Consider the following 15421-nt stretch of genomic DNA (forward strand, 5'->3'; position numbering starts at 1 on the left):
GTACCCCAACATAGATGTGAGTGATGTAGTGGTCCTGTGTAGCTCAGTTGGTAGAGCATGGCGCTTGTAACGCCAGGGTAGTGGGTTCAATCCCCGGGACCACCCACAATGTATGGACTGTTGGCCTCCAAGTTGCTTTGGATAAAAGCGTCTGCTAAATGGCATATATTATTATATTATTATTATTATATTAATGAACCCTGTATATAAGTCAAACCAAAGAAAAGCCCATTAGCTATTTAATTAGTGAATAGGAGCAACAGTACCAACATGAATCATATGGTTAATAGTAATCATAGTTGGCATATGAGCTAGACCTTCCATTACCAACACAGGTGTTTAAAAAGCCAATTATATAATTATCCATTTCCATCCACAAGACAGACTTGGGGAAAGCCCAGATTTGATATATGGCGGGTGGCCTGTGTAAATAGAGGCTCATGTGAACTCAAACAGTTTGTGCCAGCGCACCCTTGTAACCGAATCTCCCCTTCAAAAGAGCCAGAGACAGACAGCTGCTCTCGACAAGAGACAACCACCTCCAAGGAACACGACTGCGGCAGGAAGCTGTGCTTCGCTGCACCACAGGTGTTTAAAAAGCCAATTATGCGCCTATCCGTTTACAGCCACCGTTCAACGCGCCGCGTGTCCCTATCCGTTGACAGCCACCGTTCAACGCGCCGCATGCGTCTATCCGTTTACAGCCACCGTTCAACGCGCCGCATGTCCCTATCCGTTGACAGCCACCGTTCAACGCGCCGCATGCGTCTATCCGTTTACAGCCACCGTTCAACGCGCCGCATGCGTCTATCCGTTTACAGCCACCGTTCAACGCGCCGCATGTCCCTATCCGTTGACAGCCACCGTTCAACGCGCCGCATGTCCCTATCCGTTGACAGCCACCGTTCAACGCGCCGCATGCGTCTATCCGTTTACAGCCACCGTTCAACGCGCCGCATGCGTCTATCCGTTTACAGCCACCGTTCAACGCGCCGCATGCGTCTATCCGTTTACAGCCACCGTTCAACGCGCCGCATGCGCCTATCCGTTTACAGCCACAGCACCCTGAGTGCCATAAACCCAGCATACTGTGGGTGACAACTGCTAAATAGAGTCCGGGGAAATAAATACCGCGGTGAAAGTCCACCTTCTATGGCACATGTGTACACTACAGAGTCAGACGCGTCTTGTCTCGCGCTGGTGTTTTCGTTATCAGTTCCCAAGTAGGATGCACCACTTTCTGTTCCAGAAAAGCTGGCCTTCCCTCCTCCCTGGCCTCGAGTACAAATCCGGGAACATTTCCTCCACGAGACCCTGCCTTAACACGCTCCCGTGTCGTTGTTGTTTGTTTGTCTGTTTTCAATGAGCTAATTAAAAAGATCCAAATGACTACATATAATCCCCTCCAAATGTCTCCGGGCCGAGCAGCGGGGCACATAGCCTTTTACGCGCTCGGCGCCGAGAGCAGCTTGGCCAGTCAGTCCATTCATTTCATAGCAACAGTTATTGAAGAAGCATGCTGACTGGCTGCTGAGATCCCAAGGTAATATTGATACGGAGAATACCACAGGCTCCGGCAACTCCCACTCAGTGAAACAAGAGAATAACTAAAACATGCATTTGCTGCTCCTGCACACTATCCAATCGGTATGCCCAAATTATGTCTGCTGCGTCTGGGCGACCTTCATACATTCGGTATCATCGTTCTTTCCCCTAGTCAATTTTATGACACCGTTCTAAGTGACTTATAAATACAAGTAAACACTTTTCTAGTATCGCCCAGTGCGACAGATTGGGGTTCGAGCAAAGTTCAGTGGAATGGAATCACAGTTCGTGTGCGTGAAAGTATCAAGAGACAGAATTTACCTACGGGGGCGTCTATCTCGGAGTCCAATAGCCGCTGGAGGTCGCTGATACTGTGGATTTCGCTGTGGGACAGTCTCTCTATCAACTCCTGCGGGACTTCCTAAACACACACAAAATCAAGACAAAACGATTACAATGAAGATTAAAGACACATGTGGACTGTAAAAGAACGCATACATTTGCGTCATTATCTATTATTGTCTTATTAATGCAGGTTAATGGAGAGGAAAAATGACGCAAAGGTGTGCCCATTACAGCAAGCATGTTCGGCTCTCTTGAGTCTTGTTCATAGGCCGTCCGCTACACTTGCACTTGTGACTTGCGGATACTAGGTTTCTCTCTCAAGCTGGAAGGAGTGCTCGGCCTCACAGCGACAGAGCCTAGGCTATTTATATACCCCAAATGCGGTTCCCATGAAAGCGTTTGGCTGGCTGAACCATAACGTTGTCACAGTTGGTTCACGCATAAACAGATTTGGAAACGACCGCCAAAAATAAGTCAAATATGTTTCTTGGTGCAGTTACAATGCTTGTTTCTGAAAGCGTTCTATGCAATGCATTCATATGGCAAGTGGGGTGGTGCTGACATTGCAAAACATTTGTGTCGCCTTAGGGCTACAAGTTTGCTTCTTGTTTGTTCGTTTTTTAGCAGATTAAATAGCACATAAAAAAAATCAAATAGGCTTTTATGACTTAATATGCACAAAGTCAGCACAAAATGGTTGAGAAAGAACATTTTAAATATAAATACAAGTATGTTTGCAAAATCAAAATAACGTATATCCAAAATAGGCCTATGCACTTTGTGACAAGTACCTTATTACTCAATTGTTAAGTCTATAAATAGTTGTGTCCCACAACTTGTAAAACAACATGCAACAATGTCGACTGCTGGCAAGCAAAGCCCCTTCTCCAGAACAAATGGGCGCTAAGGACAGCACCAGGACCCCGTAGTCCCTAGACTACCCTCTACCCATTCGCCCCCACGATCAACCCCGCAAAACGACCCCCGCGCCAGCAAGACAGTGACAGCGAGAGAGAGAGCATGCACTGTGCCTGACTGTAGCCTGCCACCATGGCTCGTCTTATTCAAACCTGTAGAAAGTGGTTGCGAAAAGCCCTTATGTCTATCATACCTCAGCAACAGCATTCAGCAGGTACGATGTACAGAGCAGGAAGTAGCAAAGTACGGGTCTCATTTCCCTTTAATTCCGATTTCGCCCAAAACAAGAAAACGTCTCCTGCTGTAGGAGCCGCAAAGTCGCTCCTGCCCGCGGATGATCAAGAACCATCCCTTGGGGAGAGGAACATGTGAGTCGTCTCGTTCAGTCGCCCGCGGTACAACTCCTAAACACTTGTTTGTGGAACTGTGCGGATATCTGAAGTGCTTTGAAGTAGGGTAGTTGACTGCAATGTAATTCACATTCGTGCGCGTCCGCCACTCCGAGCCCTCTCTCCGTGACAGAAGTAGAGCAGACAAAAGGACATGGCTGGCTCCTTAGACGAGTTGAGCAGTAAGGCAATCCCAACAGAAGACCTTGGCAATCATTGCACTTGTTATCGACCCCCACGAACGAATAACTTGTTAAGTCTTCTTCAGAGGTTGGAAAACATGTGTAACAGTTTCCCTTGTTCTCAAATATTTCGAGTACTATACCCCAAAATTATTATTTATACAATGAACATGAAAAACCATGACATTTAAATATTTCAACAACAAAAAGTGCGTCTTTTTTAAATGGTACAATCCCAGGTTTAAGTCCCGTAATGAAAACCAAAAATAGAGAGGCGGAAATAGCTCTGTAAAAAGTTGTCCGTGTGTTCTATCCAGTGAGTGCTTAGCTTGCAGTGGGGATTAGAGAGCTCGACAGGTCCGTCTCTGTGTTGGAATCTGGAGTGAATAAAGTTTCGAGCGCACCGGAGCCGCTGAATATAGTGAGCTCGAGCTGTGGGAGTTGGGTGAGCCGCGTGCCCGATGCGCCTCCCCTCGCGCTCCGGTGGTACTCTCCCATCAATTCTCTAGGCCAGGGAGCTGGTTGGTTGGCGGATGATTTAAGAATATATCCTCCTCTACCTCCTACCCCCACCCATGACGTCACCTACAAAAAAACACACGTATAGGCTATTGATTTAGCTACATATTAACAAACTACATCTAAAATAAAGAATTGAACATAACAAAATATATATATTTAATGATGATGAATATGATAAAGCCCATGCCTTTGACCATCACTCATCTTCCTTATGATACACAGACAGTAACCAACTGTTACAACACCTCTTAACAGTATCATGCATGAGTGATCCATTTAACAAACTTTTATCCAAGCCTATGTCACTCAAATCATCAAATCAAATGTTATTTGTCACATGCTTAGTAAACAACAGGTGTAGGCTTAATAAGAATAGCAAAAATCACTGAAAATAATCTCCCTCTCACAGATGACTGCACCTGTACATAGCCCATCTGTACATAGCCAATCCTAAGACCGCATCACCCTTCCTTTTATTTTTTGGGGCTCATTTGCACCCCAGTATCTCTACTTGCACATTCATCTTCTGCACATCTATCACTCCAGTGTGTAATTGCTAAATTGTAATTATTTTGCCACTCTGGCCTATTTATTGCCTTACCTCCCTTATCTTACCTCATTTGCACTCACTGTATATAGACCTTTCTATTGTGTTATTGACTGTACGTTTGTTTACTCCATGTGTAACTCTGTGTTGTTGTTTGTGTCGCACGGCTTTGCTTTATCTTGGCCAGGTCGCAGTTGTAAATGAGAACTTGTTCTCAACTGGCCTACCTGGTTAAATAAAGGGGAAATTTAAAATAAAAATAATAATGTCTGAGAGTAAGACCATTATTGAGAGTAAGGCCATCAGTGTAAAGGCCCAGTGCAGTCACAAACATCATTTCCTGTGTTTTACAGTGGGGAAAAAAGGATTTAGTCAGCCACCAATTGTGCAAGTTCTCCCACTTAAAAGGATGAGAGAGGCCTGTAATTTTCATCATAGGTACACTTCAACTATGACAGACAAAATGAGAAAAAAAAATCCATTGTAGGATTTTTAATGAATTTATTTGCAAATTATGGTGGAAAATAAGTATTTGGTCAATAACAAAAGTTTATCTCAATACTTTGTAATATACCCTTTGTTGGCAATGACAGAGGTCAAACGCTTTCTGTAAGTCTTCACAAGGTTTTCACACACTGTTGCTGGTATTTTGGCCCATTCCTCCATGCAGATCTCTTCTAGAGCAGTGATGTTTTGGGGCTGTTGCTGGGCAACATAGACTTTCAACTCCCTCCAAAGATTTTCTATGGGGTTGAGATCTGGAGACTGGCTAGGCCACTCCAGGACCTTGAAATGCTTCTTATGAAGCCACTCCTTTGTTGCCCGGGCGGTGTGTTTGGGATCATTGTCATGCTGAAAGACCCAGCCACGTTTCATCTTCAATGCCCTTGCTGATGGAAAGAGGTTTTCACTCAAAATCTCACGATACATGGCCCCATTCATTCTTTCCTTTACACGGATCAGTCGTCCCGGTCCCTTTGCAGAAAAACAGCCCCAAAGCATGATGTTTCCACCCCCATGCTTCACAGTAGGTTTGGTGTTCTTTGGATGCAACTCAGCATTCTTTGTCCTCCAAACACTACGAGTTGAGTTTTTACCAAAAAGTTATATTTTGGTTTCATCTGACTATATGACCTTCTCCCAATCTTCTTCTGGATCATCCAAATGCTCTCTAGCAAACTTCAGACAGGGCTGGACATGTACTGGCTTAAGCAGGGGGACACGTCTGGCACTGCAGGATTTGAGTCCCTGGCGGCGTAGTGTGTTACTGATGGTAGGCTTTGTTACTTTGGTCCCATCTCTCTGCAGGTCATTCACAAGGTCCCCCCGTGTGGTTCTGTGATTTTTGCTCACTGTTCTTGTGATCATTTTGACCCCACGGGGTGAGATCTTGCATGGAGCCCCAGATCGAGGGAGATTATCAGTGGTCTTGTATGTCTTCCATTTCCTAATAATTGCTCCCACAGTTGATTTCTTCAAACCAAGCTGCTTACCTATTGCAGATTCAGTCTTCCCAGCCTTGTGCAGGTCTACAATTTTGTTTCTGGTGTCCTTTGACAGCTCTTTGGTCTTGGCCATAGTGGAGTTTGGAGTGTGACTGTTTGAGGTTGTGGACAGGTGTCTTTTATACTGATATCAAGTTCAAACAGGTGCCATTAATACAGGTAACGAGTGGAGGACAGAGGAGCCTCTTAAAGAAGAAGGTACAGGTCTGTGAGAGCCAGTAATCTTGCTTGTTTGTAGGTGACCAAATACTTATTTTCCACCATAATTTGCAAATAAATTCACTAAAAATCCTACAATGTGACTTTCTGGATTTTTTTTCTCATTTTGTCTGTCATAGTTGAAGTGTACCATTGATGAAAATTACAGGCCTCTCTCAAGTTTTTAAGTGGGAGAACTTGCACAATTGGTGGCTGACTAAATACTTTTTTTTGCCCCATTGTATATATATTTCCACACTATGAGGTTGGAATAATACTGTGAAATTGTAAAAATGATGATAATGCACTTTTAGTGTAAGAGCTGTATGAAATTTCACCGTTTTGGTGGGATGGAGTTTTGGCCTGCCTTATGACATCACCAGGTAATAAATGAGTTATTAGACCAATAAGAAAGAGAGTACCAAATCATTTTCAGTTTCCCCCTCCCCATTCAGACCACTCCGAAACAGTCCTAGCTAAATTCTTGCTTGAGAAAATGGAGGGGGGGGGGGGGGGGGGCATTTTTATTGAAAACAATCACAATAAGGTACTTCATTGTTACCCAGAAATAATTTGATATTGCGATAAAAATGGCTGCATTTGACAAGAGGAGGAACCCACAACCCACTGTCTGGTTAACAAGAGGAGGAACCCACAACCCACTGTCTGGTTAACAAGAGGAGGAACCCACAACCCACTGTCTGGTTAACTAGAGGAGGAACCCACAACCCACCGTCTGGTTAACAAGAGGAGGAACCCACAACCCACTGTCTGGTTAACAAGAGGAGGAACCCACAACCCACTGTCTGGTTAACAAGAGGAGGAACCCACAACCCACTGTCTGGTTAACAAGAGGAGGAACCCACAACCCACTGTCTGGTTAACAGGAGGAGGAACCCACAACCCACTGTCTGGTTAACAAGAGGAGGAACCCACAACCCACTGTCTGGTTAACAAGAGGAGGAACCCACTGTCTGGTTAACTAGAGGAGGAACCCACAACCCACTGTCTGGTTCACAAGAGGAGGAACCCACAACCCACTGTCTGGTTAACAAGAGGAGGAACCCACAACCCACCGTCTGGTTAACAAGAGGAGGAACCCACAACCCACTGTCTGGTTAACAAGAGGAGAAACCCACAACCCACTGTCTGGTTAACAAGAGGAGAAACCCACAACCCACCGTCTGGTTAACAGGAGTAGGAACCCACAACCCACCGTCTGGTTAACAGGAGGAGGAACCCACAACCCACCGTCTGGTTAACAAGAGGAGGAACCCAACAACCCACTGTCTGGTTAACAAGAGGAGGAACCCAACAACCCACTGTCTGGTTAACAAGAGGAGAAACCCACAACCCACCGTCTGGTTAACAGGAGGAGGAACCCACAACCCACCGTCTGGTTAACAAGAGGAGGAACCCACAACCCACTGTCTGGTTAACAAGAGGAGAAACCCACAACCCACCGTCTGGTTAACAGGAGTAGGAACCCACAACCCACCGTCTGGTTAACAGGAGGAGGAACCCACAACCCATCGTCTGGTTAACAAGAGGAGGAACCCAACAACCCACTGTCTGGTTAACAAGAGGAGGAACCCAACAACCCACTGTCTGGTTAACAAGAGGAGAAACCCACAACCCACCGTCTGGTTAACAGGAGGAGGAACCCACAACCCACCGTCTGGTTAACAGGAGGAGGAACCCAACAACCCACTGTCTGGTTAACAAGAGGAGGAACCCACAACCCACTGTCTGGTTAACAGGAGGAGGAACCCACAACCCACCGTCTGGTTAACAGGAGGAGGAACCCAACAACCCACTGTCTGGTTAACAAGAGGAGGAACCCACAACCCACCGTCTGGTTAACAAGAGGAGGAACTCAACAACCCACTGTCTGGTTAACAAGAGGAGAAACCCACAACCCACTGTCTGGTTAACAAGAGACTGACTGGTCTAAACTTGCTCAGAGGAAGTCACCATTCACCTCTTGAGTAGAGGGGTTTATTTGGGAGGTCCTGGTTGGAAAAGCCCTTGGGGGCATGGTTAAAGTCCAGGATATCCAGGACTGGACACAACACCACTGGCCACAGGTGTGGCCTCGGCCTCAATGCTTATATCAGAGAACATCTTCCCTATAGCCTGAAATTCAAAGTGAATATCACTCAGTTTCCCTATGGTTTCACTTCACAAGTTAAATAAACAGGGTGGCCCTTATGATCACAACTTCTTCCCAGCCTGAAATACAAACCAAATATCTCTCTTGTTTCACATCACTGACTCCAGTGAAATAGTGGTCCCCAATTTCACGATAGATTGCATCGCAGCAAAAGGCGTTTGATATCAGAGCAACTTTCCAAGCCTGGAATATAAACCTAATATTGCAACCTAATATTTCACTTGAATAAGTGAAGTGAAGACAGAGAGATATGGAGAAAAGGGGTCAATATTCAGTTTGGATTCCAGAGTACAACCTTCCTGCATACATACTATTTGACCTGTAGTCATTAAACTCTAGGTTACTACAGTAACATAGTTATTTCTCTGCCATGTGCAGCACTTTCCCCCATAATACTTGTCATGGCAGTGGTTGCTCATGCCCCCATAGCTTTCTATTGCATAAGTCAGCCCAGAGAGATGAGAGATGATGGGTCCTGGTATATGACTAATGACTGATGAGCAGGTTCCTTATATAGCCCCCATGAGGTCGCCAACGTCATACACCGTCATCTCTATTACATCACAGGTCCGTGGTGGGGAGTAGAGGTGGGGAGTAGAGGTGGGGAGTAGAGGTGGGGAGTAGAGGTGGGGAGTGGAGGTGGGGAGTGGAGGTGGGGAGTGGAGGTGGGGAGTGGAGGTGGGGAGTAGAGGGGTGGAGAAGAGGTGGGGAGTAGAGGTGGGGAGTAAAGGTGGGGAGTAGAGGTGTGGAGTGGAGGTGGGGAGTAGAGGTGGGGAGTAGAGGTGGGGAGTAGAGGTGGGGAGTGGAGGTGGGGAGTGGAGGTGGGATTGGAGGTGGGGGAGTAGAGGTGGGGAGTAGAGGTGGGGAGTAGAGGTGGGGAGTGGAGGTGGGGAGTAGAGGTGGGGAGTAGAGGTGGGGAGTGGAGGTGGGGAGTAGAGGTGGGGAGTAGAGGTGGGGAGTGGTGTGGAGTAGAGGTGAGGAGTAGAGGTGGGGAGTAGAGGTGGGGAGTGGAGGTGGAGGTGGAGATTGGAGGGAAACTGAGAGATTGTAAGAGAAGATAGAGGAGGAAGAGAGGGGGATCATCACAGAATAGATGAGAAGAGTAGAACAATAATAAGGTGGAATGGTGAGATGAGGATAGGAACGGAAAGGAGATGAGAGGAGTAGAACAATAATAAGGTGGAATGGTGAGATGAGGATAGGAACGGAAAGGTGATGAGAGGAGTAGAACAATAATAAGGTGGAATGGTGAGATGAGGATAGGAACGGAAAGGAGATGAGAGGAGTAGAACAATAATAAGGTGGAATGGTGAGATGAGGATAGGAACGGAAAGGTGATGAGAGGAGTAGAACAATAATAAGGTGGAATGGTGAGATGAGGATAGGAACGGAAAGGAGATGAGAGGAGTAGAACAATAATAAGGTGGAATGGTGAGATGAGGATAGGAACGGAAAGGTGATGAGAGGAGTAGAACAATAATAAGGTGGAATGGTGAGATGAGGATAGGAACGGAAAGGAGATGAGAAGAGTGATGAGGTGAGGAGTAGAACAAAAGGAGATGAGAGGAGTAGAACAATAATAAGGTGGAATGGTGAGATGAGGATAGGAACGGAAAGGAGATGAGAGGAGTAGAACAATAATAAGGTGAAATGGTGAGATGAGGATAGGAACGGAAAGGAGATGAGTAGAACAATAATAAGGTGGAATGGTGAGATGAGGATAGGAATGGAAAGGAGATGAGTGGAGTAGAACAATAATAAGGTGGAATGGTGAGATGAGGATAGGAACGGAAAGGAGATGAGTGGAGTAGAACAATAATAAGGTGGAATGGTGAGATGAGGATAGGAATGGAAAGGAGATGAGAAGAGTAGAACAATAATAAGGTGGAATGGTGAGATGAGGATAGGAACAGAAAGGAGATGAGGGGAGTAGAAAGAAGTCTGGGGGAGCTGGCAGTTCTCTCCATCTAGCCCCGTCTCTCATTCTCTCTCTCTCATTCTCTCTCTCTCATTCTCTCTCTCTCATTCTCTCTCTCTCATTCTCTCTCTCTCATTCTCTCTCCAAGGGCTATTAAACAACATGTTTACTGGCAACTGAGGTCTGTGTACCTAACAACATCAACCCCAATAAATAGTTTTATGGAAGCTGCCTGCACAGTAAACCTGTGGCCATAAAGACGTGGCGGAGGAGAAGACATGTTCTCTGAGTAAGGAGATGACTCCTGTTTCTCCCCGGGCCACACATAGCACAGCTCCCAACTGGGAGGAGGGAAGAGGGAGTGGGAAAAGGAAAGAATTCCTGCTCCGGAAAGTAGTGGATGTGGTGGATAAGAGTCTGTCTGACCTGGGAGAAGAGCAGAGAATTATAAATACTACAGAACATCCACCACTTGACTTGAATGTCCGTTCTGTCACTCCGTCCGACCTGTGGATGCGGAGGAGAGCAGACAAATAGAATGACAAGTCAGTGTTGCTGAGTCAGTGATGGATGGACCTCTTGGCCGTGGTCTATTTATCAGTAGGCATTGTAACAAAAACACTATCTTGACCAGAAGACTATCTTCCTCTCAGCTCAGTTCATCTAATACTCTCATCCACCTGGAACTGAACCCACGATTCTCATACTATAGACGTGTCAGAGAAGACACAACCGATAGATGACAGGAATGCTATATGTACATACCCAGCGTAATCCCCACAGTCATCACCACACTCCAGTTGGCTAAATACCACGAAGTTTAACCATCCATGTCTGTGTAGTAGATCATTTTCTGTTGTCCGCAGTTCTTTACCGTAGAAATGTCAGGTATTATACAGTGTAGAAACACAGACATTGTGCTGATTAAATAAAGAAGAATGCTGGCATTCCTTGTCAAATCAAATCAAACTTTCTTTGTCACATGCGCCGAATACAACAGGTGTAGACTTTACAGTGAAAAGCTTACTTACAAGCCCTTAACCAACAATGCAGTTCAAGAAGAGTTAAGAAAATATTGACCAAGTACTGCAGACTAAAGTAAAAAGTAATAATAAAAAGTATCACAATAAGTAACAATAATGAGGCAATATACAGGGGGCACCGGTACCGAGTCAGTGTGCAGGGGTACAGGATAGTTGAGGTAATTTATACATGTAGGTGGGGGTGAAGTGACTATGCATAGATAATAAACAGAGAGTAGCAGCAGTGTACAAAAGGGAGGGGGGGGTCAATTGTCTGGTGGCGATTTTATTAATTGCTCAGCAGTCTTATGGCTTGGGGGTAGAAGCTGTTGAGAAGCCTTTTGGTCCTGGACTTAACACTCTGGTACCGCTTGCCGTGCGGTAGCAGAGAAAACAGACTATAACTTGGGTGACTTGAGTCTCTGACAATTTTATGGGCTTTCCTCTGACACCACCTATTATATAGGTCCTGGATGGCAGGAATCTTGGTCCCAGTGATGTACTGGGCCGTTCGCACAACCTTCTGTAACACCTAACTCAGATGCCGAGCAGTTGCCATACCAGGCAGTGATGCAACCGGTCAGGATGCTCTCAATGGTGCAGCTGTAGAACCTTTTGAGGATCTGGGGACCCATGCCAAATCTGTTCAGTCTCCTGAGGGGGAAAAAGGTTTTGTCGTGCCCTCTTCACGACTGTCTTGGTATGTTTGGACCATGATAGTTTGTTGGTGATGTGGACACCAAGGAACTTGAAACTCTCGACCCACTCCACTACAGCCCCACCGATGTTAATGGGGCCTGTTCGGCCCGTCTTTTCCTGTACATGTCACTGTGGGGACGACGTCGTCGATGCACTTTTAATGAAGCCGATGACTGAGGTGGTGTCCTCCTCAATGCCATTTGATGAATCACAGAACATATTCCAGTCTGTGCTAGCCAAAACAGTCTTATAGTGTAGCATCCACATCATCTGACCACTTCCATATTGAGCGAATCACTGGTACTTCCTGCTTTAGTTTTTGCTTGTAAGCAGGAATCAGGAGGATAGGATTATGGTCAGATTTGCCAAATGGAGGGTGGGGAGAGCTTTGTATGCATCTCTGTGTGTGGAGTAAAGGTGGTCTGGGATATTTTTTATCTGGTTGCACACGTGACATGCTGGTAAAAATTCGGTAAAACTGATTTAAGTTTGCCTGCAATAAAGAACATGGCCACTAGGAGTGCCACTTCTGGGTGAGTATTTTCTTCTTTGCTTATGGGCTTATAGAGTTGTTTGAGAGCGGTCTTAGTGCCAGCTTCACTCTGTGGTGGTAAATAGATGGCTACGAATAATATAGATGAGAACTCTCTTGGTAGATAGTGTGGTCTAAAGCTTATCATAAGGTACCTCAGGCGAGCAATACCTCGAGACTTCTTTAATATTAGACATTGTGCACCAGCTGTTATTGACAAATAGACACACACCCCCACCCCTCATCTTACCAGAGGTAGCATCATACGGAGCTGGGGCATGTTCATTAGGCACCAAACGGAACATAACGTACTGAAACAGGTATAGGGACTACCTCGAGTTGTCCCAATAAGAAATGCTTGTTTTTGTTTTCCGTTGTAAAATGTTGGTGTCTCCCTGCCTACCATTATCTCACTGTGTGAGTCATGAGCTAGACCAGAGGATCACAGTGGTGGGATATACAGTACTCTATCTCGTCCTTCCATCTCTCTGGGCTAAACCACCCAGGACCAAAGCTCCAACCACCACATCAGTCTGTGTCTATGATGATAAAGCAGATACCATTAGTGGTTATTGTTTTGACACATGAAGACTGCTTTGTGTATCATTTACTGTTAAACACACCAGTGTATAATGCTATAGTCCTATTGGACACCATAGGACCATACCTTTGGGATTACTCACTGCTAAAGAGATGATTCAGCAGAGTTTCCCTGAGCAAAGGCACATTCCAGACAGGTGTTATACTGTATAAGGAATGGACTTAGAGACTAGGTGAATATACCTGGCTTATTATCATTATGCACTTAGCACTTCTTAATCTCTCAGCACACACGCACACCATCCTCCTCTCTCCCTTCATCACTTTGTCCCTCCATCCCTCCCTCAATCACTCTTCTTGCATTAATTAGTTCACTCACCTGTCTGGTCTGTACTGAATAGGAGCGATGGAACATTAGAGAGGGACAGGAGGTTGGAGTGGTTTACTGTGCCACACACACACACACACACAAGCACACACACTCACACACGCACGCACGCACACATCCTCTCCCCACAAACACCTGTTATTTTGTTGAGCAGAACCCCCAGTCCCCCTTGCCAGGGTTAGGGTGAGGTTGGTGGTTTGTGGTCAAGGTACAGGTACGGGGACAGGTTCACCGATATGCCACACTGCTGCCTTTCTACAGCATCATTAAGTCCAGCTAAGTGATGATGGTGGCTTGGATGTGTGAAGCTCCAGCCATGTCAGCCTACAGTCATCTCTTGTCATACCTCTCCCACAACCTTTCCACAGACTGCCCTCTGATGCAAGAGATCGGCAAGGGCTAGAAATAAGGACGTCTGTGTGTACAAACTGAAATAACAGTGAAAGAATGGAGAGAAATGTGGAAGGAATGAAGGAATGTGTGTGTGCTTGGCCTTTGTCCTTTGTGTCCGGTTCCTGTGTGTGTGTGTGTGTGTGTGTGTGTGTGTGTGTGTGTGTGTGTGTGTGTGTGTGTGTGTGTGTGTGTGTGTGTGTGTGTGTGTGTGTGTGTGTGTGTGTGTGTGTGTGTGTGTGTGTGTGTGTGTGTGTGTGTGTGTGCGTGTGTGTGTGTGTGTGCGCGCTTGGCCTCAGTCCGTTGTGTCCAGTTCCAGTGTGGGTTTCAGTCATGTGTTCCAGTGCTCTTGGTTGACCCCTGCTGCTGGGGCAGTGGAGGGAGCGCTGACCACAGTGGCTGACCACTACACTGGGTGGGAACTGGGAAACAGCAGACACCAACCTCAGCTGACCAGAACTGAGCAGTGGGAATCACACACACACGTGCACTCGCAGGCATGCGCAACCCGACACGCATACGCATTTACATATGCACACACGCGCACACACACACACGCACACACACGCACACACGCGCGCACACGCACACGCACACGCACACACACACACACACACACACACACACACACACACACACACACACACACACACACACACACACACACACACACACACACACACACACACACACACACACAGACATGCAGCCATTCAGCCTAGAACAAGCCTTAACATGCAGTTAAGTCAGTTTCCCCTGTTCCCCCCTTGGTGGGTCTCACACCCTAAAACACTACCTCTTTATTCACTGGCTGGCTAAAAAAACACACAGTCTCACGAAACAGGGGGACTTCCAGCATAGAAGCAAGAGAGAAGCAGAGGGGCTTGAGACATAGCAGTGTAATGGCTGGTGCTCTGTTGTCTATCAAGCCCTGACCTTTTCAACATGTGTGTAGCTGTGTAGAGACTGCTGGGAACCGGATCAGAGGAAGACAGGGGTCTCGGGTCTCCCCTCTACACCATGGTGGCCTGACCCCCTAACCATGGGAACTCCCCACTGGGAGAGTCCACATGCTGAGTGGCGGGGGTGTGGGGATTGGGCGAATATGGCGATGTCTGCAAACCCACAAATCACACAGAGGAGGCTGGTGAGGGGAGGAGAGACTAGTCAAGGACCATATCACCTCCACCCTACCTGACACCCTAGACCCACTCCAATTTGCTTACCGCCCAAATAGGTCCACAGACGATGCAATCTCAACCACACTGCACACTGCCCTAACCCACCTGGACAAGAGGATCGACTACAGCTCGGCATTCAACACCATAGTACCCTCCAAGCTCGTCATCAAGCTCGAGACCCTGGGTACATATTCTTTATCCTTACACTGTGTATAAGACAGTAGTTTTGGAATTGTTAGTTAGATTACTTGTTGGTTATCACTGCATTGTCGGAACTAGAAGCACAAGCATTTCGCTACACTCGCATTAACATCTGCTAACCATGTGTATGTGACAAATAAAATTCGATTTGATTTGATTTGATTTGGATTTGATGGCTCATAATAATGAATGGAATGGTATCAAACACATGGAAACCAGATGTTTT

The 15421-nt window shown here is 46.3% G+C and overlaps 2 protein-coding genes and 1 non-coding gene across 4 annotated transcripts in view; 2 read left to right on the plus strand and 1 right to left on the minus strand.

Annotated features, from left to right (window-relative positions):
• LOC123999674 (platelet-derived growth factor subunit A-like) overlaps positions 1-3793 on the minus strand; it is a 41868-nt gene extending 38075 nt beyond the window's left edge. The window contains exons 1-2 of one of the 2 annotated variants that reach the window (XM_046305654.1): positions 3002-3793; positions 1867-1966 (exon numbers count right to left, since the gene is read on the minus strand). In XM_046305654.1, the coding sequence (XP_046161610.1) occupies positions 1867-1966; positions 3002-3064 (163 nt within the window). In that variant the 5' untranslated portion in view covers positions 3065-3793. The remainder of the gene's footprint in view (positions 1-1866; positions 1967-3001) is intronic. The other variant, XM_046305655.1, reaches the window with a different exon arrangement.
• Positions 1-15421, plus strand: part of LOC123999673 (cAMP-dependent protein kinase type I-beta regulatory subunit-like) — a 432723-nt gene that overhangs the window by 351661 nt on the left and 65641 nt on the right.
• Positions 29-108, plus strand: trnat-ugu. Its single transcript has one exon. It is a non-coding gene; the product is annotated as a tRNA-Thr (tRNA).

This window comes from Oncorhynchus gorbuscha, linkage group LG16, assembly GCF_021184085.1.
Source record: "Oncorhynchus gorbuscha isolate QuinsamMale2020 ecotype Even-year linkage group LG16, OgorEven_v1.0, whole genome shotgun sequence".
Classification (NCBI taxonomy): domain Eukaryota; kingdom Metazoa; phylum Chordata; class Actinopteri; order Salmoniformes; family Salmonidae; genus Oncorhynchus; species Oncorhynchus gorbuscha.